Source organism: Rhea americana, unplaced genomic scaffold (genome assembly GCF_003343005.1).
Source record: "Rhea americana isolate MKP2758 unplaced genomic scaffold, rheAme1 scaffold_108, whole genome shotgun sequence".
NCBI classification, from domain to species: domain Eukaryota; kingdom Metazoa; phylum Chordata; class Aves; order Rheiformes; family Rheidae; genus Rhea; species Rhea americana.
This window is the reverse complement of record NW_028185128.1, coordinates 1903863-1928238: the sequence shown is the minus strand read 5'-3', so window position 1 is coordinate 1928238 and position 24376 is coordinate 1903863. Positions and strand designations below refer to the sequence as shown.

Sequence of the window (24376 nt, the reverse complement as noted above, 5' to 3'; positions counted from 1 at the left end):
CCTTCCCCAGCACAAAACAGGAAATACTTGGGGCTGGAGTGAGGTGTATTATACCAATGCCGAGCTGATGAGTATTGAAAAGGAAAAATCAGCCTTTGCCATGGGATTCCCAAACTTCTGATGGAGTACCACCCCAGCAGCAGAGATTCCCCTTTGGCTCCTCCTGCACCCCAGTGCAGAGGGCACACCACCGGCACTAGACAAGCTCTTTGGTCATCCTTTCAGTTCCTAGCTGCCAGCAYGCTAGCAAGCAAGGAACAGTTGGGAAGCCCAGTATCACAGCAGGTCCTCAGAAACAGGAGGGTCCTTACTAATTCCTACAGCCAGAAAAGGCAGAGACAGCAGTGGAACGACGTATCCCCAGGCACTATCTGCCTCAATCTCCTGCCACCCACATATATTCATATTCCATCTGGTTCTCTCAAGCAGTTACCCACTCATCCTATAACCAGACATTACATGTGTTTGACTGATTTTGAGAAAACATTTCCTCCATAACATAAGCCTTTATTTACTGGGAGTAGCCCTGCTTTCTTTGACAATGACTAACAGCAATTTAAAACATTAAACTTCTTGCTCGTAAGCACGATCAGCTGGACCGCAAACAATTCCAGCTAGATGACTTCAACAGACAAGTTTATGCCACCCACAAAGACACTCTGCCAGTTGATCCTGTAGAATGCACTCGAAGCGGAAACATGATTTGCTCCGGCCCAAATGCCCACACTGCTAGGGAAGATAGCTATCCCATTAATAAAATGAATATGGCCAGGATTCTAATGGTATTTATATGCTAATTACTGCCAGAATGAATACCTTTTAAATGACGGATAAATTAAAAGAAAAAAGAAAAGCTGGACKTCTTAAAGTGGAACTGGAAATCCTTCTCACCTACAGTAACTATGCTATAAATGGCAAGAAGAGGGAGYGAGCAGTGTGGACTAACCATTTTTTGGTACAATATGCATACATCTAAAACAGGTGGGGGGCAGGATAATTTTATTTCTCTACTTTCTGATTTATGCAAGAGCATATATGCTATTGTGTACAYTCTTCAAAAGATAACAATCTATACTTTGTGTATATTCTGACACGAACAAGAATATTGTTACTTCATTGTTGCTATTTCTTAACATATGCAATATACATAAATTTGAAGTTATGCCTTGAATATGAAAAAAACCTAAGTAATTGAGAAACCATTTTAAAATAATTACTTTAGTTATATAACTAAGTTGCAATGTAAAGCTTTAATATATAAGCTAGGAGGAAATCTCTTCATTAGAAACTACATCTTACTGAAGCTTTTGCYATTTGAATACACGTATGTGGTCGTCTTCTCTGGATTCTTGACTATGCTGAAGAGGCAGATCTYTTCTAATGAAGTATCACTCCCACAGATTTAGAAAAAACATTCTAATTTAAAATCAAAGTAAAAGCCTATTAAACCTGAAACTCTATAAAACACACTTTCTACTTTTTCAAAGCATGTTTCCATGTGCTCAACTAGTCCCTGAAATCCTCCAGAAAATTTCGTAGAATTCATGTTCCCAAAATGCAGCACCATTTGCAGTTTCTTAAAATGACTGTGTGCAGTGCAGATGGAAGACAGCTTGCATGTCACTTGTTGAAGCAGCAGGAGTGAAGTAACTGTCCTAAAGATACAYATATAAAATACATATATATCTTTATGTTTATACACGCACTTCTCTGTATATGCAGTTTTTACTATATATTGTATCTCTCAGCCTGCCAAAGATCTCRAGTGGCAGGTACTTTAAATGTTACAAGACCGATCCCTTAGTGTAAATACACTTACAGGAACTTCATACTTTACAAATGCTTCAGACAAATAAACTTTCCACGCCACTAACCAAGTGTGTGGTTTCACTAGGACAAAGCAATGGCAACTGAGAGGACAACAGCCCTACCCTGCCTTTGCGCAGCAGCAGCAGCCCCAGCAGGCACTGCCCTTTCTTCCAGCTTGGTCCTCCCGACCGATGGCTTCAGAACAAGCCCCGTAAGAAAATTCAGCTCTCCACCTGCGCCCCATGCTCCACATGCCTGCCTGTGCCACCGGACGTCCCACCCTTGGCTGCATGCACGCTTGAGGCTCCTGGGCATGCACGGGGCTGCTTCCACAAGGTTTACATGCTCAGTAAGGGTTTCCAGCCCTATCACGCTGGGGAGGAAAACAAAAACCAAATGCAAGCAGCAAAYCAAATACTTAAGGTTCACCTGCTTGCTGCTGCAGGTGATGATAAAACTTGTGTTACTTTCAAAAAGATGACTTGAAATCTGCTTTCCTAGCATTCAATGGTAACAGATATTTCTCATTTCTAACAGTCACAAAAAATTCCCACTCTGGAGCATTTTCCCCTCCCAGCTGAGGTCTGTCCATTCCTTAACGGGTTTCACCAATTAATGGTAAAGAAGTTGAAAAAACTAATGACTGAAAGGCAAGAATGGAAAACATAATTTTATTAAAATAACATGAAATTTCCTTTTTACATTGTCTCCTTTCTGAATTCCAAAGACCTCTGAATTTCATGTAGTTACCTTGCTCTGAGATAGGCGCAACTTGTGTTACATAAGCTATACAATAGAGAACTCACTATTTTTAAGAGGTATCGTTCTAACTCCAAAACAGAATAACGCACTCCAAATCCAAGCATATCATTTGAAATTCAGCTTAGCTAAAAAGCTAAACCAGCTTTACTGGAAGTTAAATGACGATTAGACGAGGAATGAAGAACGTGCTATTCACACACCCTTCCACAACCACACTCCTCAGGTTTTCATTTAYAGCCCACTCTCCAGATCACAGACGGCACCGGACAAGGAATCAAACAAAATGCATTATTCACTTACTTTGCTGCAGAGTGTATGGATTAGAAAGTACTTTCTTTAAAGGAGATCTTTACAAGCTTGAAGAGTTATGATCATCTCTAGAGCAAAAGTAACTCAATTACAGCACTCCAATTCAGCCTCCAGGAATCGCGCTGCCCCTGCTGCAGGTGAACACGTGACTGCAAAGACTGATCTATTTACACGTGACAAACCCTACGAACATCAGGACGTCCAGAGAGGTTGAGCTGCCGTCACCACCCTGCCTAACGCAAGGGATTTTTGTCAATGCACAGGACTCAAGTTATGGGCTATGCTCCTAATGCGACTCCAGCCAACTCTCCAGGGAGCACAAGTCCAGTGTGAAAGAAAGCTTGAAGTCCAAAGCCGATGGACAACAGAAATTCTAGAAGATTTTTAGAGCCAAGGATTAAGTGCTGAAAGATATGATCACTGCAAATCTGTCATGCGCTCTCGTTGCATTGCTGGACTGAGGACTGCTGCTTATCAAGTTAGCCATTCCTCAGAAGTAATGTACAAAAGATAACTTTTGAACGACAGTATCTGGTTTGACTATTCAATAAATCAGCTCCCTGGTTTCTCCACACAGTTCCAAACTATCTCACACAAAATAATCACCAGAGCGCTTTGCATTTCCATTTTGTTTTCAAGTGAATTAAGTATTTAAATCAGTTACAAATACATTTTAAAATCATTTTAAAATATGAAAATATATTTTGAAATATCTGAAAATATGCGAAGCTTGAGCATCCAGCTTGACAGCTCATTTGTCTTCCTTATACAGCAAAGATAGTCAAAGGAATTTTCTAAAAAAATCCCAAGCATTATTAACAAAATAGAATAATAAAAGCATTCATAACCAATGAATGTTTCAAAGAGATTTCACTCTGTTGCACAAAGAACAAGAGCCAATGTTAATTGTCACTAGTTTCCTTTTACTTTCTTGCTTTCATATGCAAGCCAAAATCTAGACAATATTTAAAATAATAGAAATAAAAGTCTAAACTCATCTGTGTTCATTTCTCTTCTTCTTTATACATACCCCTACACTGGGGGTATGACTCCAAAACAAGTACAAGAGGGAGTAAATAAACTCTAAATTGCCACTTTAGTTTCACAGATCTGAAATAGCAAAGAGCTTTTTGATACTGCTCCCCAAAAGCAATTGTCATTTATTGAAATTTATTTGTTATTACATGTAATTTCAGTAGCCACTGAGGCACTCTTAATTGCTTTAGGCCAGTAAGATTTTTTAAAAACAAGATTTCATAATAAACTCTTACTTTTTTGTTACAAATTTAACAATTAAACAAAGCATAAGAACTGGCTCGCATCAGTGTGTTTACTGCCATACAAACTGTAATGTTCCAGCTACATAATCCCATTGCCACACATCATCTCTGTTGGAAAAAAACTGAGAATAACACAAACATTGAGTAAAAATACCATTCCTGAAATGCTTTAATTTATTTGTGTAAAGTCACAGTATGTTTCTCCTAAAACTCTACTCTATAAATGCTTGAGAACTTTTCACAAAATAGTCCTACAGCTGGGAAAGTAAACAATACACTAGTTTTAAAGGGTAGAATCTAAAACGAACATTTAATACAGAACTCTAATGATAACAGAAGTTATCCCATATTTCTAATTTTGGTTGTCAAATACGTTACTAAATTCCCATCTTATCACATATGCATGCAACAATTTTTGGCATCATAAAACACAGACAAAATGATAAATTACCCTGGAATTCCCAAAGAATTAGTTCTGATATGCATGTGAATACCAAAGGAATCCATCGAGATTCATGTTAATGGAGTGGCTACAAAGAGAGGCTGGAATGATTTGACACTTATTATAAAGTTACGATTTATCGGTCACTGCACATCAGTTGGTTTAACATGCTGGCAGCATCCTTTGTATTTGACATTTGAAAGTGCAAAGGAGAAAAACATTTTGTCAGAAAGCTCTGCTGGCAATAAAATTAAGCAAAACTGAATTCATATTTAAAAATGATAATAAAATAGAAAAAAGAACTATCACAGAAAGAATAATGGTCTTTGCTAAGTAACATATMCATTTTTATATTTGGTAAATTTGCATATGGACCTAACTACCAGGCACTGCCAGCACATACATTCTTTCTGTATGGATTTCCTTGCAGAATAAGAGTTTTAGAAAAAGCTATATAAAAAGCTATAAGGAAATACAACCATTTGAATTTGTACTTTGCTGTCTCAGGCTCTTTGTGAAAATGTTAAAGCTACACATCCAGCCCTTATGGATGTCAGGACAGAGGTCTTGATTACCAAGACTTCCGCAAGCCAGTGAGTGGTAGTCATGTAAAAGCATGAATCTCTGAAAAGTAAAAAAAAAAAAAAAAAAGAGGATGTGAATGTTACAAGTCTGTTTGGTCAGCACAGACCTGCGTCCCTACCAGCACACGACCACCATGCCYGTTAGAGCATGCCATGCAGCCACAGAAGTTACCAACTCCAGATCCACTCCAGCTACGGCCACGGCACATGCATAAACTAGGAGATTAGGAAAAAGTCAGAAACTGGGAGGAAAAAGTCTTCTTGCTGTTAAAATACATGTGGAAAGGGCAGAGATGAAAGGGACTTGCTCCTATAAAATGTGCTGCAGCTCTGCCCTGGTAAAGGCATGCTTTTGACCTTCACAGCCCAAGACGAGAAAAATCCATTTCCGTGCCTGAAACACAAGACACTACTGTGTGGAGAGTCACTGTAAACACCAGCAGCTTATTTCTGGCAGTTGGATCTTAACAGGGAAGCCTACCAAAAATTTGTGGAACACGATCCTGCATTTCAGCAATACCTTTGGTTTGGATAGCTGTAAGGAGTACATAAAATGAAAGCCAGGATGCGGGCCATAGCAAATAGGCTTTTTTGGGTGGGGAGGAGAGGGAGAAGAGACCAAAAACGTGGTGAAATGAGAACATCTGCTGAAGGGAAACATGTCTGTGCCTAATAAAACACCCTGTACTCAACAGGACTTCGTGTACAGAACGCAACCTATGAGACCTGTAAAGTTTAGCAGAACTAGCTTACCTAGAAAGCAAGGGATGCTCAGATTTCCTTGGGACAACTTTGAACTAGACACCAGTCCTTTTCTAGGTATTTCTCCTAATATGGACTCGCAGAAGCTTGAGAAGCCTGTGCRTGCTTCCCCAGGCACTCTGCGACTGGCAGAACATCTCCCTGCACGGCAAAGCGCACCGAGAGACAAATTCAGACTTCAGATCATTCATCTGAAGGCAGCACAATATTTCATGTCCCTTCATAACTCTTTTTAAGGAGGCCAATTTAAAGCAGACCCAGCCCTTTCCAGACACATCAGTTAAATCTGTATGCCTCTCTGCCTTGGGCTTTTATCTGTATTTGCTACTGTAATACAGAGTCACATAGTGAGGACAGGCATCCATAGGAAAACCTGCAGAGCTTCTTGATAAATTGTATTTGCTACACATCCCTGACCTTCCTACCAGCCCTGTATTAGCAATGTGTTTCCCTTGGGAAAAAGGCTGATGTTCCACATTTTGGCTTAGCTTCAAAATGATTGCCATTAAAAATAAACCTAACAGGCTGCTAGAGAAACGTTTCCTTCTTTTCCTATGGCTCAGAAAGGACAGTCTTCCATTCAGAACAAGAAACAATTCCACTATCCATTAAGTGGCAGGTTCAAAGTCTATCTTGACAGTCAGCAGGGTCAGAAATGTGAATGAGACACATGTGTGAGGTCAGGGAGCCCAGTGTTTGCCTCAATATTCAGGGGAAGGCATAAAATACTCAGTGTAGAAGTCATGACATTTTTATATGGAGAACAGCTATTTCAGATGATGTTTAAGGGTTGTCATGGTCCCCCTGACCTCTCTATAGCTGGACATTGACAGAACAAAGAGAACATACAGCTCACACTGATTCAATGGAAGACTTTCTATTAATTTTTATGGCATCTGAGTGTTGAATTGTTAAGATATGCAGCTTCACAGACAGAATTACAGAAATAGATCTAATAAAAATGTGTTAAGCTCTCCGCAACATGTCTAAAACAGTTCTAGAATCTGTACAATAAACACAATACACAATGGTATGGTTTGATATAAAAGCTTTTGTAGCATTTATCTGATGTAACTCTCATAAGCCACTGAGTACAGAGCACAGCTATTCTGAATTCAGAAACCTTATATTGAATCACACAGCTATGTAACCTTTTTGTATTGCATGAGATACTTTATCATATAATTACATCAAAAGAAACTCTTCCCATTTACAGAATTCAAAATGAAATCATTTSCTTTACCATCACCACCACCATCTTCTTCCTTCTGTTTTTTTGTTGTACAGCCCTGAAGTCTTTGTCAAGAATATGTAACAACGTATCTCCAGAAAAACATCCTGACTACAATTTACCTTTTTTCCCCAGTTTGTAAATTAAAGTCATTTTGCAAGCATGCTACTACGATCCCTCTCTGGCACGCAGCCTAGGAAGTCCTCTATGTAAAATAAATAAATAAATAATATACATATAGCGCACATACATACATATATATATATAGCATATATCTATATACACACTAACCAAAAAGTTCTATCTATGCCAATGTACATTCCAACACACTTAAAAAGTGAGCTTTTACCATAAGTAGAACCAGCTCTTTCACATTCATTATCTTGACAGACAAGATTACATGCAAATTCTATTCACAAAAATTTAGTTCAAAGCATCCTTAATGTCCAGCTTCCCTAGTAACACTATATTATCACCTATCCTCCTTTCCCTGAGGTGACCTGCTCTAAGCTCGTCAAAACGTAACTCAAAACTCCTCTCTACTATCATACCTGCCGGGCCATCACTACCAACCAGGCTGGTGTACAGCCAGGCACAGGTTATCCTAGCCAGTTTTTATAGGAGGGCAAGTTAACAACTCCTTAGCCCGTCCAACAGAGGCCACTGACACCACCTCTCATTTTCTTTGCACACTGTATTTGCTGAGACTTTTTCTCAAATTGAGCTGAAATGTATCTCTCCGCAYGTTAGCTGTGGTGAGTGTCTATCTTGACACTTGCAGTAGAAGTAAGTGATAAACAGGAGAATGTGGTTGAAAACATAAATGTGAACACATATGTGATTAAAGCATCATTAAGGAGATGGAGATTAATTTCTTGTTTCAGATTCAGGAACTTTGGCATATGTTACGGTGTGGTTTCATGTTTGGATAAGATAGGATCTGAGAAAATAGACATGCAAAATTCCAAGTATCTTTAGATGATGGAATAAGCCCTTAKCCCACTGAGTTGGTCTCATGAACCGCAAAGTGAAAGAGACCTCATTAAAATTCACATCCGTTCTTTATGTAACACAACATGGCAAAAAAACAGTTTTTACAGGGTGCTTCAGGTCTCCTACAAAACACTGAGGTGGCAGCTACTCATCAAAATAGTAGCATAAAAGAAAAAAAAAAAGCACAAAACATGCGAAGAAAAAGTAATAATTTGGATATTTAAAGACAAAACAAAGTGAGAGGACAAYTGTATCTCTAAGTTTGACCTTACTGGTTTACAGCATTTGGTAATGTATTTATGGGAAATTAAAAGAAAGCAAACTTTGGACATATTTATATCCATGTTTTATTATAAAAAGCATAGTCAGAACTGTGATTTCTATYTTATATTAGTAATCGTTAAGGGGCATTCCCTCACAGCTGGATATATTGGTGAATAATAACAAAAAAAAGCACTAATCAAAGTCAATGAACCAAAAAGCACTGAAAACATTTAATAATTCTGCTATATGAAATTCAAGTTTCATTTTCTATTTCAGCTAAGGAAAAATAGGCAGAAATTACTATATATAAGTGTTTAAGGATAAATGTACTCTTTGGAGTGGGCTGAGAAAAATATTAGGAGTGTGATTTTATTTTAGGAATGGGTAATTATATTTCTATTGGTTTTGCAGCTTTGTCTTGTGTGTCAGTTGACCTCCATACCTGAATGATATCAAGACCATGAAGACCATCTACAGATACACGAATGTTCCGCGTCTATACAGGATTTTCATTTAACTTAGTTATTTTTCCCTTGAATTGAAGCATCTTATCAACATCATGAAACTAATGAAACTTCTCAGTAAGCTTTGCATTTGTGAATCTCTACCACATCAGCTCTTAGCAATAAAGCCTTTATAGCACACCGTACCCTATGTATTTTACTGCTCAAGGTAATAATTTTTCCCCGAGATACAATACACACTGGGCTGTAACAGGTATGTGTAAGAGGCGTATATGTACTTAGTACCATACTTCAAATTGCTTCTCTAGTAAATAATTCTTTACCCAATTTGGTGGTCCATAATTAGCTGCTCCAAATAAACACAGTAAATTTGTTTTGCCCTGTGAAGCGTGTATAGTAAATGTGTTAAGATTTAAAGAAACTCATGTTCTTTGCAGAAGGAAGAGTATTTTATTCTGCTTTGTGCTATGTGCTGTAAAAGGGAGGGGAAAAAATACCCCACCCTACGACAGGAGCAAATACCAACTCTAGCCTTTCCTTCTCTGCACCCTTAGGTCTTGCCAAGTGTGATGATAAGAACCACTACCCTGATCTTAACTTTGCCATGCATTTCAGCAGGAAAGCTCAGCGCAAGCAGGCCATACCTTACTCAGGAAAAGGAAAGTTCACCGAAGGAAACGTCTTACCCCTTCTTCCTCTGCTCCCCCTACACCCGCTTCCTTGCTTCTCMCGTGTACCCGCTCGTTCCTCCCCCCTTTATTTTCAGTTTTAGGCTTCTCTGCGATTTTCGTTTCCRCTTTCCAGAAGGCCTCTCGAGGGAAGAGCAGCTCCCTGGCCGGGTCCTTTCCAAGGACCGCAGCTCCCCTCGGCCCCATGAAACCTGGGGCGCTGCCGGCCCGTGACAGGACCCTCCCTGCAGCTGCGCTTACCGGGGAAGGGAGGGCAGAGCGCTGTGTGCGACACGCGGCCTCCTCCTCCGCTGCTCTGCAGGAAGCCAACAAAGCAGCCATTATGCAGGGAAGCCCGACGGGGCTGCTGCCTCTCCAGATTTCTTCTGACTGCAACTATTTAGCATCTCATCTGCATTTACAGGGCCAAGGCTATGGGGCAGGGCCACCCCTTAGTTCTCCGTTGATACAATACCCAGCTCAGTGATGAGCATCTTGACATTTAGATATTTATGACCCTAATTTCCAGCAGACATGTTGTCTCCTGCCATCTGTGGAAGGATTTTGTGCAGAAATAGCTCCTCTAACCGAAAGGAGTCTTGGAGTATCTGCCTTCACCTCGCACGCCAGTTTTACACAGCGTTCTGCACACCAAGACATGATGTGGTCTCTCTGTTTTCTGAGTAGAGCGAGAGAAATCTGCTGTCCTGGTTACAGCACCCAACGGCACAATGCAGCGTGCGCGCCAGAGCACAGCTCTTGATTTATGCCTGTAAACGCGGACGGCAGCATAACTGCTGACTATGCAAAATCAGAATGTCTACATTTAAACTGCCCCTTCCCCCCTGAAACTCTGCTATTCTTCCCATTTTTCCCGCTAGAAATTCAGTGACTTGCAGTCTGAAAGACACATTCAACACTTTAGCAGCTTGACACTAACCTCTCCTTTACTCCCACTGTTTCCTGACACTCAGTGTTTTACCAGGAAAGGAAATAACTGTAATTGAACACGGCAGAAATCCATCTTTCCCCCATGTAATCTCAACAGAGAAATGGTTTCCTGCAACTCCTTTGCCCAAACTATGCCAAACSGTCCCAGCGCAGCAGCTGCTGGAGAAAGCAGACCACGCTGGGGTCCCGGAGGGCGCAGCCCGGCTTCGTCCACAGGAAGTTCCTGAGAAGTCCCCACTCGCGCAAAGACTGGCTGCCAGCTGCCCAACGCATGCCAACGGGGGGGCTCTGTCCTCTGCTTCAGGCCAAACCTCGACTCTGGGTGAAATTATTACAGATGTGAACACCCGAAAGGCAGTGGTAAAATGTTGTAAAATAAATAATATTCTAAGAAATATGAAAGAAACTAATACAGACTATGTACATTTAGATAGGGCACAGTAATCCAGAAGTGGTGGTATTCTGCAAATACTACGCCAAGCTACTTTCTGATTTTTTTTTCCTAATCCATGGAACAACCACTACATCCAGAGTGCTTCACATTCAGTGAGACTGGTGAAGTGAAGTCTCTTGCTGACTTAAAATAATCTTCTACTTTTTGTTCCTTTTTATATAAGAGGTTGCTTACATAGGCTTTTTGTGGTGTGAATCAAGGCATAAGGCTGAAGATATTTTGATTTGGAAGAGAAGGCTTCATCTCAGTTCCTGTATGAAGTAAATAAYGACAACCCTACTATTTATGAGGGAACTGTGGCAATAATAAGCTAACTCAAAACCTTGCCCAAATTCTTACAGGGAACCAGAAGCAGGAGCTGGAGTGCCAGGTAGTGACTTTGTTGCTGCTCTCATTCATTTATTGCAAAGGCTGTTCTTAGCAAAGCTTCCTGCCTTTAGTTTCATAAAATACTTACAAACAAAGTAAAAGCAGAAAGACTGGCTCTGCATTGAAGTATTTCAATGAAGCTTCACATTTTGACTGCACCAGCGGTATAGCACTGGTGACACTTATTTTTAACCACTGTAGCTGGAACACTGTGGAATTAAATATAAAGCTATTCATGCAAAACTTCATGGTGCTGGGCTAAGGTTTTTTATAGTCTTAACTAAGCATCATGAAGTCTCTTTGAAGAGCATTTTATTTAGGAGCAGTAATGCACAGTTATCAGGGGGTTTCAGTTCATTTAATTAAGTTGAATACAATTACACTCCAGTGGGTCTTAAAAATGCAAGAATCCATTTAAATATTATTTAGATGTGTATCTTTTAACTACCACAGGCTGCGCAGGGCTTCGTGWTTATATCAATTAGGGATATCAACTTAGTAATAAAAGCTCTATCTCTTGYCAGTTTATAATCCTTTCTGCTCTGGGATCTGGTATTTTATTTGCTCATTTCTCTTTATCTGTATACAGTGGAGATGGGCTTTTTGCGTTCCTGTGTGTCTGTAATGTTTTGTCATTGCCAAAGCACTTCCTAATTAGGCTAAATAGGTCTCTTACCTAAATAAAAGAGATGCATCTTTGCTTACGGACAGAGCAAATCCTACAGAGTATGGGCTTGAAATAACTGTGGTTGGCATATCTCCCAGGTGTTTCAAACAGGTGCATCTCTGAAGGGGCAACAGGCTATTTACAGCTTACAGGAGTCCCCAACAGCAGTACCTTACATGCCTATTTCAAGAAGGTGCTTAAGTCCATGGTACGGTCTACCCTGGGACTCTTCTGATTTAAAATGYGTATGGCTTTTACTGGAGACTGAATGCATTACTCAAATTCTGCACGTTACAGAGATGCACCCTGAACAGAGGCATAAAACAATTTAAAAAAATCCCACATGGTTGAAGAGATCATAAAAAACAGAGGCCAGCACACCCTCATCAAAAAAGCTTGCAAAAAATGAAGAGTTTCTATGAAACCCAGAGGTTTGTTCTAACCAACCCAAAGCCCTGAGCCACGTGTGAAAAGACAGCAACTCTAGATAAAAGGCACTTGGACTTGGAAGGTAAACTACATTCTCACTTCACCATCTCTATCCACAGCAACTCAGGCATCAAAAGGAAAATACCCTGCTAACTCACCATTTGTTAAGGAAGTTCTCATGCAGAAGAAAAACATCTCACCTAGTTGTCACAGCGCCTGTAACACGATGGGCAATGCCCAGGTGGAAGGAGCTTCCTCACGGACATGGCTTCTGAGATAAAAGAGCTGACGGCAGTCTCAGGGATACCCAGACCATGGCCCCAGGAAGCGTGGCAGGACAACCTATGTACTAGGACTTATCTAGAGCACCACAAGAACAGCAGGGAGCTCTCTGAGCAAAAGGAAGATCTTACACTTACTTATCACAGCATGCAACATTATCAGTTTCAAATCAAAGGACACTATAGTRAATAAGCTACCTCATACACAACCCYGATTTGCAGAAAAACAAAAGATTTTGCAGTATGACTCTCTTAAGAAGAAAGGAGAATCACACATATTYACATGTGGAGATCTCTTTTCRAAGCTTTAAAAGAACAACCCTAAATGTGAAGGCTAGCTCAAAACTGCATGTGAACAGGAAATCAGGGCATCAGACTATGTCTAGCAAACCAATAAACCACTTTCTCRTCTTCAGTCTGTTTTAGCTAATCAGCTTTCTGGTATAAATTTTTCATTCAAAGCATTCACTGGTAATTCCTGAATGACATAATCTTGTGAGACTTGTACACGTGAACAATTATTCATCTATATTCTATATTTGTCTTTAAATAAACACAAAACAGGGTACAAGCAGCTAGACATGAARGCTTATTTTGTTCTCTGATATCCCTACTCAGTGCATGAAATGTCATCCTTGGTTTCCTCAACTTTTCTCCCCAAACCCTGTARTTTCTGAACCAGGTTTAAATCTCCATTATCTACTTCCCACATATTCTAGGCCTTTCCACATCTTTCGGCCATCATTTTGGACCTTCCAAAGTCAGTCTGTGTACTGACCTTCCACTTTCAAAATCCTTGTGTATGCTCTACTCATTTCCTGCCATGAATGGTGCAATTCTTCCTTTCATGATCTTCCTGAATTCTGATTTCCAGCAGACCCACCTAAAAAGCTAAAAGGGCAAGAGATCTAATGTACTGTCTCCCTCCCCCCTTCTCTTTTTTTGTGGCAGTTTACTCCATAAATAACTATCTATAAGCATTTTGCAGTATTTGTAATTACTTTGGCAGATGAAAAAAAAGAACTTGTACAATCTTTTATATTCAAAGTACTTTTGAGATGAGAATTAAAAACCACAAGTAACTTGGCAAAGACTACTTGAAGAAACTAATGTTCAGTCAGAGAGAAAAAGTGACATTCAGAACATGCACATCGTTCTTCTTCCTCAACCTTGGTAATTAGGAACTCAGCCTCTACACTGAACAAGTCCGATGAGACTCATCATGAAGGAGCCTGTAACAAAGACATGCAGAAGCATTCCTTCCCAGTCTCATTTTTGCAGTAAACACACACCGCATGTAGTATGAAGCAATTCTTCATCATCATGCCAGTATTGTGATTAAGTCCTTGACCTTATGTTCTCAGTTTAACTTCCTGAGTTTAGATAAAAATCATGCAAAGCTTAGGTTTGACAAAGTTAATCCATCTGCACATATATACTCACTTCCAGATGCAAAATCTAAACAATACACTGCTGGACCTGTGTTGAGTAAGAAACAATATACCCCACTGAGCTGACATTTCCTGATTTCCCTTCAATCCATTACACAACAGAATATACCACCACAGCATATAAAGTGTCAGAAAGAGTGGGATGACAYAGGAAAAAGTATGAGACTCCATTTCATGCCTCATTGCAAAAAGCTCAGAATAAAGGCAGCAGCAATTGGAGATGAAAACATAATTTTTAGAGACTGACAACCACTTTCCACTACTTACAGAGGAGCAATCTCCACTGACGAAACAAGAAATAAAATAGACCTTTCCCCGCAGCCTCTCCAAACAATGAATAAGACATGACATCACAAAATAAAATATAAAATGGAAAATGTAGGGAAAATATGCATCTTTCGATTTTTATTTCTATGGTGAACATTAAGCAACTTAGAAAGTTGCCCGTACAAGTTAAAATACTGATGGAGCAGCTTGGATAATTAAGAGGAGACMACAGGAATTGCCATTTGCCTCTATAAAGGAAACACGACCTCAGAGAAGCTTCAGGGAAGTAYGGTATGAAAAAACACAGAGAAAAACGTCCAAAGAATTTGCCATGTATGGAGATTCCAAATGTGCCCTACTAGCAGGGAATCTTCCTTTACTCAGCTCTTTTTCTCAATGAAATGAAAACAGACATGAGGAAATTAGTCCAGTGAGGGAAGAAAAAGAAATTCGCTATTGCAACTAAACTAGTATTCCAATCTAGCAGGGGCATCAGTGCATGCACATATTCACTACAGTATCTGGATCTCTCTCTGCTGTCAAGATTTTTCAAGGGTATAAGCAACTTACTAATGGTCCACTTTTGCTTCCATCAAAATCACTGCCAAATTGCAAAACATGACTCATTTCAGAAAGCAGATCTGATCAACTGCAGATATTCACACACTGTGATGAAAATCCGCTATTCATATTCCAGAGATAGACTGGAAAGCAAATCCCTGCTCTGAGCCTAACTATTCCTCACCTGATAACTCACCCTGATAATAAGCATCACGTGAATCAAACACAGACAGATTTACAGCATGCCGTCATGGCTTAGTACTATAGGCACTGGCATTCCTGCTCCAYYGCCCTCAGCTGGTACGTGTCTTCTTATCCCTCATGCAACAGTTGACCACTAGATTTGGAATGCTTGTTTTGTCATATATTTCCTTAWATTACCAMTTTTTTWAAAAAAAGTTTTGAAATATAGTTTCTCTGTTAGTCCTCTGATAAAATGCYGTCCCACTTCCTCCAATAGGTGATGGTGGGACGACTCACTCCTGGCACTCTTGCTTCCGCCAAGTTTTCTACAACAGTGGTCCTCCAAACAGCAGCATCTTTATCTGATGAGTTTATGTTGCTAGCTCATTTTCATTAATACAGATCCCACCTGGCAGCAGTAATAAATCCTAGGTATCGTTCTCACTCTAGAAAAGCATCAGTTGCAGTCTCCAACCCAAGTATGTTGATACTGATTTCTACAATCACACATAGAAATCTGCTCTCTGTAGATTTTATATATCACGTGGAATACTCCCACAGTGTATTATTAGGCATAGAGTTTTTGAAATGTATACATATGCTGATCTTGAAGACAGAAATCACAACCGACATACAATACACAATCTCCCCCACCTTCTTCCTGTTTTACAGGGATTATTTATGAATTCTAAGGTGGGAATGAAGTCTGATATCAGAGTATAAATCACAACCTGTGAGTTGTGGTGCACATTACATATGRATATATTTATACACATGCGGATAAAATAGAGGATTTTCTTATTTTCATTGTTACAAAGGGTGTGTTTCAGCTTAACTGCATTTATAGTCTGAGCTTTCAGAGCTACTGAACTATGGCGGCCAACCACTGAAAGCTATAAAACTTAGAGGTATCATAAATTATTCCCTTAAAGGTATCATAAATTATTCCATATAATTCAAGGTTAGGTTTAAGTTTATACAGTCATATCAATAACTATGTGAAATAAATCTAACAAAGTAACATGGTAACAATGAAAGTGATGAGCCTCAGTCTAGCAGTAGAAAATAAGAGTTCTAGATTTGCTTTACAATCCTAGGACGGTACTAAAAATTTCTGGTGTAAGAACACTTCCAGCTGAGATAGAACAGAATGGGAACATCCTGCTGCAAGACTGCAAGCACGAAATCCTAAAAGGATGAATGTATTTCAGAACTCTAACAAATACAGGCACATAAAACACAGATTCTCTAGGAATAGCATATCACTTCTGACAGTATCTAGTAAGAATAGTAGATATTACTCTCGCAAGCAARCAAACAAAATATCTTGCTGTGGATATACACTCCCTTCAAGGGCTTTTAACAGTGCCATGGTGGTACAATAAGCTGTCATGATAAGTGCTCTCAAATCCATTTTTGCCTGCACTGAGTTAGACCRGGTTTACTTAGAGACGAGAGTAAGCTCTGCATAGCAGGTTCTACTTGATGCTGACATTATAAAAAACATAGGCTTAACTGATGTAAACTTGTGAAGAAATGACAAAAGTTGTTTTTCTTTTTTGTTTAAAGCCTATGTGCCAAATTTAGTTTCTGTATAAACAAACCTTACTTCTTAGACTCAAGGAGTTTTTATTTAAAACAGCAGAAACTAGATTTATCAGGGTGATGTTTAACAMAAAACTGAAAATATGCTTTTAAAATAAATCATTGTTTTATTATTATAATATATACCTTATATTATTCTAAGGCTTGTTCATCTAATCTTACAGCTATACCCTGCTTAAAACTGTTTCCCAGAAGGTTATACAATCTCTGCTCTCACTTTCAACCTCTCATAAGGAAATGTGCCTCTGAAACTAGTCAGTAGGTCAAAACACTTATCCAGGTTTCTTAAGAACTTCAACCATCACTCATTTTATTGTACTAATCCTGCTTCAAATAAAAATAGCGCCTTACAACTTTGTGTTCCAAAACATGGAAAAGACGAAAAGGCCTATTATTGTAAATAAGGAAAAATGTTCCACTTAAAATTCAAGAAGATCAAAGCAGACACACTGTGCCCACACCACAGCTTCAAAACTCAGGTGGGTGCAGCTCTTTATTTTATGAGCAGTTATTTTTCAGAATGCAAATTTGCATTTAAAACTCCTGTGTTTGAAAGTGTTTCTGTGAACTGTGTTGTGAAGTTTTCCTACCAACAGGACAATTAAATCTCATAAAAAGCAATAAATAACAGACCCCCTTACCTATGTATCTAAACATACATCTATGCACTTCTTTAACGGAGAATCTGCTTTTAGAGTAGAAACCTAATTACTACAGACTTGCACGTTGTGAATAAAAATAGTGCCTTCTCTTTGTTCATTTCCTCATGAAATACCTCGAAGCTGGGATCCAATACGAGCAAAGCTGAACATAAATTCACACATTAGCAACTGCCATCGCCTCCTTCTCTCACAGCTAACAACAGACGCCGACAAAGCGACGGGTTGGTCGGTCGCAGCCCGGCTCACGCGGTCGCAAAGAGGAAAGCGTCTGCAGCGCTCGATGCTAAAACGGGCATCGTGACAAACCACTTTGCCAGCTCATTACGTAGCAATTCTTATTCACCCTGCGTTACGGAAACTGGAAAAGCCCAAGTACAAAACGTACTCGACCATCCTCAATGCAGGGCATGGGGCAAGCAGAAACGAAGACAGTCTGTGCTGCTGCGTGGTGCGAAAAAAAACATCTCGTACGGACCCAGCTAGAGCCAGCRACGTGAAACGACGGAGGAACATCCCCTTAATGGCACGAGCACCTCCGAGTGCGCTGGGGCACTGGGATCCTCTCTGCAGCCACGCAACCTCGGAGGTCCCTCACCCTGCCTTTCTCCTGTCCCTCCACTCAGCTCTTACTGCTTAACAGGTCTGCTCATCTTTTTGCACCGTACTTCATGCAATTGGGACTCATTCACATTGATTTCTAGACAGCATCAGACTAAATAGGATTAATCATTATCCAATTCCACAAAATGTTATTTGCTCTGAAATACACTAAAAAYGAGTTTTTCATTTAACTGCAGAAAATTCTAACCAACGGACCACATGTATCATTACATTGTGTCACATGTAATTTTTTCAAGTATTCATTGCTCACCACGTGCAATACTTTTTCATTTTCCTCACCCATTTTCATATCTTTTTCACATCTTCTGTTTAGACTATGCCACGTTTTCATAGCCATAAAAGCAAGGAAGCATCCACGATGGGCAAGTTCTGCCAACCTGTTATTCCACTGCACTTCACAGRTTCTTAAGAGAACTTGATTGGTTGACTTTCAAAACGTGAAAAAAAAAATATGAGGGAGATCAAACTATTTCCAAATATTAATAATGGAGCCAGTATTAACAGCAAACCAGCAAGACAATGAAAATGAGAATTTATCACCAAGATTCTTACCTTAAACTTACTTTCTAAGCAAACTGCAGTTCACATCAGATAAAGAGCCAGTATATAAAAATCTCCCCTGCTTTTGCCTGTCTAATTTAAAGGCCAGGGACAACCTGAGTTTGCTTTCAAGAAAAAAAAAAGAAGAGTGGACCAGAATTAAAAACTCRTATCATTCCTGAGTGTACAGGATCTTGTGTAGACTGTAATGTCTGATGGAGAGATCTGTGTTATGTGACCGGACATGCAAGAAAAAGCCTAGACCAAAGGTTATCTCTATAAGCTGTCTTTCTTCATAAAGGGATTAGTGTTGCTAGGTGTAACATTTCATGGAGACAAGAAGGAAAGGAGATGCAACAGGTTAAATTAAAGAAAAATAAAAAAACTAAATAGCTAAACCGGCAGTCAGTTATTCACCATTTTGATTTCTTTATCTGAAAGCAAGATATATGCCAATTTATGGCTTGATAGGATAGGGAAAACAACATGTGCTACTTTTAGAAGCAGAGGTTAGGTCTACTCTATTTATCCTTAGCCCTACAACTGGGATTTCCTTTAAAAATACACTCTAAAGCAGAGGTAGTAAGAAAAATATTTTGAACTAGAATGTTTCAAAGTGCTTTTTGAGCTAATTGCACMGTAACACAGCCCTTTTGTAGACACAGCAATAAAACTAGAGATGCTGAATGTATTTCATTTTCAAAAGCATGTTCTGGCTGGAGCTCCTATGTGTTTGCCTGCCCAGTCTGCTCCCATGATTTTCTGTGCAGCCACGCTGAGCACCTATGGCTTCAGTTGAAGTCAGTGGCCTTTTGGTGCCAAGCATGACACTGAAAAAAATGAAGGTACTTGAATCAGATRTTTGGAGAGAAACAGGGTAAAAAGATTTCTCTTGAAGGTCATGGCAAAATAACGACAATTTCAGGAACAGCCATCCTGGGAGAAATCTGCAGCTAGTATGGACTGCCATAATTCCTTTTGACAGTCCTTGGACTACTTTTATCAGCCAGGGATCTACTTCCCCTGTCTCTAGATTTCCAGGCTCCCTGGCTTAATAACAAATTCCCCTACCCAAAGTATGTTAGCCAGTATGTAATTACATGTTATCACTGTAGAATTATCAGCTGGCATTCTTCTCTCTTTTGGTTTGTTTCTTTATTACTTTGATAAGAAATTCAAATAGTCACTGAAACACAGAAAGCAAGCTAGCTTATATGTGTAAATAATAGAGCTCCCAGTACAAATGCAAGTGAGCTTTAGTCTCCTCAAAACAGACACTGTTCTCTTCAGTTAACAGCAGACAATAGGAAAGCACTGGTTTTCTCTTTGCATGATAAACTGCAAAATACACCAGAAAAATAAAAAAAGAATTTTCTATTTTTTCAGCCCTTACAATTGAATCAACAGCTTGACACTGGCTATCGCTTTGAAATAGAAGACTGGAAAATCTTCTCATTTCACTGCATCTCTTGCATGTTCCTTGGTACCTTTTGCTAACATCTTGTCTCTTGAATAGAAAAGCTCCTTATATGAATAAAWTTTTTTTTTCGGTGAAATCCTTGCTCTGCTGAAACTGCTCAGAGCTTTGCCAGTGATTTCATTAGTGTCAGGATTTCACCCAGGAAACCTACTCCAGCAACAGTATGCAAGAAGGAAAAACATCCCACTAACATAAAAGACACTGAAGCTTCTTCCCTGTACTAAGGTCAATAGATCATGTTTTGAAAGCACAACTTTAAAACAATAAAATTCATGATCTTTACTACACACTATCATTTGCTCTCCTACCTGACCATAAACAAATCTTTAGACTTTTAGCAAGAAACAGTTTGCTATCACCAAATATGTGATTCTATACAGCATACTCCTTGAAAAACTCCATTTTATGGTGCTGAGTTCTGGTGACGCAGAGAATTTCTRTGTTCTTACTCATAAACCATCTATTTCAATCTCTTTCTAAAACCTCGATACACTTCAATTGTTGCTTTGAGACGTTGTAGATTATAATTAACCAGTACATTCCAATATCAGCTTGCTACAGACTAAGCAAAAGCTTTCAAGTATAATTACATTATCGAGTGAGCTCCATTAACAGTACAAATAGCTTTGAGGTGCTTATACCACAGCTGCAACTACAAAATATTTCATTAGAATAAGTGCAATAGGGAAAAAACGCATTTGCTTCAGCAAAATCCCAGCACAGCTGCAAGTACACTCAATATTTTCTAAGTATAGAGAGAGTCATTATGTGACTTCAAAGTTCATAAAATACACCACTTACAAGCAGCACTTGAGAAATATTTACTTCCCCTCCAGACCTGGGACCTGCCATCACAGGTTCCTGCTAATAGGATGCTCTCTAAAATCTAAAATCTGCACCAACAATCAGCCTGAGTGAGGGCAGCATTTCATATTTTAAGTTACTCCAATATAAAGTCTACCAGTTGGGCTTATGGCATGGGCTCACCTCCCAAAACTGCACCTAGAGGAGATGCTACCATAGTTACTTAGTTATTTRGTTTAGTTTCTTGCTCTGCAAGACTCCCAGTGAGTTCAACAGGAGAAAGGTGATACCTTTCCTGTCCCTTACATTATAGTACTCCTCAATTGAGGACCACAGAGTCAATTAAAAAAAAATAAAATAAAGAAAACACCTTTTTCATCATGAGGACAGCAAAGCAGTGGAACAGGAGGCCTGGAGAGGTTAAGTAGTTTCTGTCCTTAGAGGTTTTCAAGACCCAACTGGACAGAGCCCTGAGAGACCTCATGTGACCTCAGAGCTCACCCTGCTTTGAGCACRAAGTTGGACTGGATGTCTCCTGCGGTCTCTTCTAACCTGCTTTATTACTATTTTAATAACATGATTTTCTATTTCTCAACACAATCTTTCTTAGTATCACTCTTGTTCTCCCCTCCCTCTCATCCACCAAGATAAATTCAGGTCTGTCACCATCAGTTTATCCTGTCTCATGCTCTCCTGTCTCTTCCTACCAGCTACTGCATTCCTTTCTCATCTTTCAAGCTGTTGCAGGGCAACTTATCTGGTCTTCTGCTACACCAGCATATTGCTTTACAGAGCCATTCGCAGCGAATTACTCCACTGTCTGCTTTTTTTCTTTTTAAACTCCATGCTTCCAAAACATTTTGAGAAATGGATCACTGCAAATCCCAAGAATTTAAGACTTGTACTCTTACATATCATCAAACCATTAACTGACAACACAGAAGAGGCAAGACAGTTCTGCAGACCACTACTCTGGCCTCCTGGAGCACGACCAGTGGTGAATAGGCTTCTGTTTGGATACCAGTAATCTGGTTTACTGTTTGCCTTTAGCAGCAAAGGTTTGAAAGTGACAAAGTTCACTTACCAAAAGGATGAGCAGTGGAAAAGGAACAGTAGCTACCTTTCTTCAGCTTCAGAAAGCCAGTATTAAATAAGTTTACACTTGGTTTATATGAGGGCATTAAAGCCACAAAGACTAGAAAGTCTTCAAAAACTCTGAATCTGAAGATCTGTACTTTACAGTTAGGAGAGTTTCTGTCTTCCCTAAGAGAAGTTATTATTTCAGACCCAAAATAAAGGTATCTTTATACCAGTAACTCCACTGCAATACAAAACAGTGGAGTAAGAACTCGTAATAGTGCTGGGCAATGTTTGCAATCAGTAAGAACTAGCAACTTTATTTACAAGATGATTCCTCCCTGTAAAGTGGACTAATATCAAAGACAAATGGCTTTAGCTTAGTTTTTACTAGAAGAAAGATAATAATTGAATGCCTCTGTTTTCCTAGGAAGGAAAATAAACTGTACAGCCAGAAGAAATCTATTCAAAATATTAGTTGTGTGAGAATCAGATCTTTTTCCCTATTGAACTCCAGTATGCTACACGGTTGGTTTGGCCTCCTCCAACACTTCTTCCCAGGCATCCAATAACCCTTTGCTTTTACTAAATGCAGCACTGAAACCTGCCAGAAAAAGAGAGAAAGAGACTGTTCATAAAGTACCAACTGTCTGCTCCTTACAAACTGGCAGGACTGACTCTGCTTGCATTCTTAGATTAAAGTCATTAACAGTGCAATAGTGTATGCAGCCGGGTGCTATTATACTGAATGCCATGTGAAAGGAGGATTTCTGTAAGGAAAAGGAATGGGGCAGATTTGTTAAATCGTATTCCGAATATTAACAGTAACGCTTATATAGAAAAAAAGAGTAGTATAAAATGCTAATTAAAGTCTCTATTAAATTCTGTAACACTTTAGAAGTAGGTCCTACTAGCTTATCATTCATTGCATTCCATAAGAGTTTTCTGTAAGATATTTCTCATAATATTCATTCATGCCTGTTGGTTAAATGTTAACAACAAAAATTAACACAGATCAAGCTTATTCATTTGCTTTTAAAATGAATAAACAGGCAGTCTACTGTTGATTRCCACATTCCTGCATCATTGGAAAACTGCCAGCTACAGTATGTATATAATATTACAATTTGGTATTTGCTGAGTGGCAGTTGTCTGTGATGATTATCATCTTGCACTTTAAGTAAATATTATTCTCACGCTGYAAGTAGAAACAGAATTGACTCTTCCTGTATTTTTACTGTTTGCCATCCCGTCTATCCTGTTGGTACACCGTGTACCACTGAATTTAACTCTTTTAACCCCTATTAGGGTACCTATCTCTTTTGTTTTAACAGTGAGCTATTAGGTCTCAGGGAGACTGTCAACATGGAAAGGAAGAGTTGACCCGTCTACCTACGTCACGACTGAGCAGCTTATTTTCAAGAACTACCAAGAGTTTCAAAAATGGCATCTAGCCGCAGAGCTTGCCACTCTGCAGAGGCTCTGGGAGCGCAGCTCTGCTTGCGGGCTCCAGCGGCGTGYGAGCACCCTACGTCCCCGAGCCAGGCCGTGCCATACCACGAACTGCAAAATGCAGCACAGAGTTAACCCCAGCTTGGCACCGGGCAGCCCGAAGCACGTGCGTGCCTGGAATTTAAAGGCAGCAACAGTCATGCTTAAACACAAATTTAACTACATTAACGAACGTGTTAGAGCCACGCAAAACAACAAAGTCATCGATCAACCTAAACAAGCACTTCTGAACACACAAACACACGCACAACCCATTCGGAGAAACAACCTAAATCAGTTCGTCCAACTGGCGCTCAATGCTGTATTTTCAACCTAATCTGCAATGACAGCTGAGAAAAGTTTGGAGATCTTATTCCAAAACTGTGATTAAAATAGTCACTTGACACAATAGCTGCTTTTTTCCCCCCTCCAATGAAGTAAATTCTTCTGGGATTAAGAAAACCCCCAAACGTAACCCACAGCGCAACAACTAACCACACCAGTTTCTACACAACAAAACACACAGAGCAGAGAAGCAGCAGGAGCTAAGAATAACAAGCGGCGACACCGTTCAACTTTACCCGGTAAACTTTACAGCAGGTGCTGCAAAAAGAGTCAGTTTAAACTGCAGGAGCCTCCTTTCCTGCACGCCAGCCAAACAAAGCAACGATAAGTAAGGAAAAAAAAAAGTAATTATAATAAGGATTAAAAAAACAAAACAAACAACAACAACAAAACAAAACAAGAAGTCATCGATTCCGCGGGACCAAACTTCGCAACTGCCGCGCGTCCGGCGGCAGCGCCCCGCAGGACCCCGGCCCCGCCGCCCCGACTCACCAGGATGCCCATCACATCGGCCCAGAGCTGCGCGAACGCCTCCGGCCGCCCGCTCTCCGCCGCCGCCGCCGCCGCCTC

The 24376-nt window shown here is 39.7% G+C and overlaps 1 protein-coding gene across 4 annotated transcripts in view; it reads right to left on the bottom strand.

Moving 5' to 3' along the window:
- SASH1 (SAM and SH3 domain containing 1) overlaps positions 1-24376 on the bottom strand; it is a 193109-nt gene that overhangs the window by 100637 nt on the left and 68096 nt on the right. Inside the window, exon 1 of one of the 4 annotated variants that reach the window (XM_085310585.1) lies at positions 24299-24365. The exons of the other annotated variants lie outside the window; for them this stretch is intronic. Coding sequence (XP_085166711.1) covers positions 24299-24310 — 12 coding nt within the window. The 5' untranslated portion in view covers positions 24311-24365. Of the gene's footprint in view, positions 1-24298; positions 24366-24376 lie in introns of those variants that run through there. 4 annotated transcript variants of the gene reach the window in all.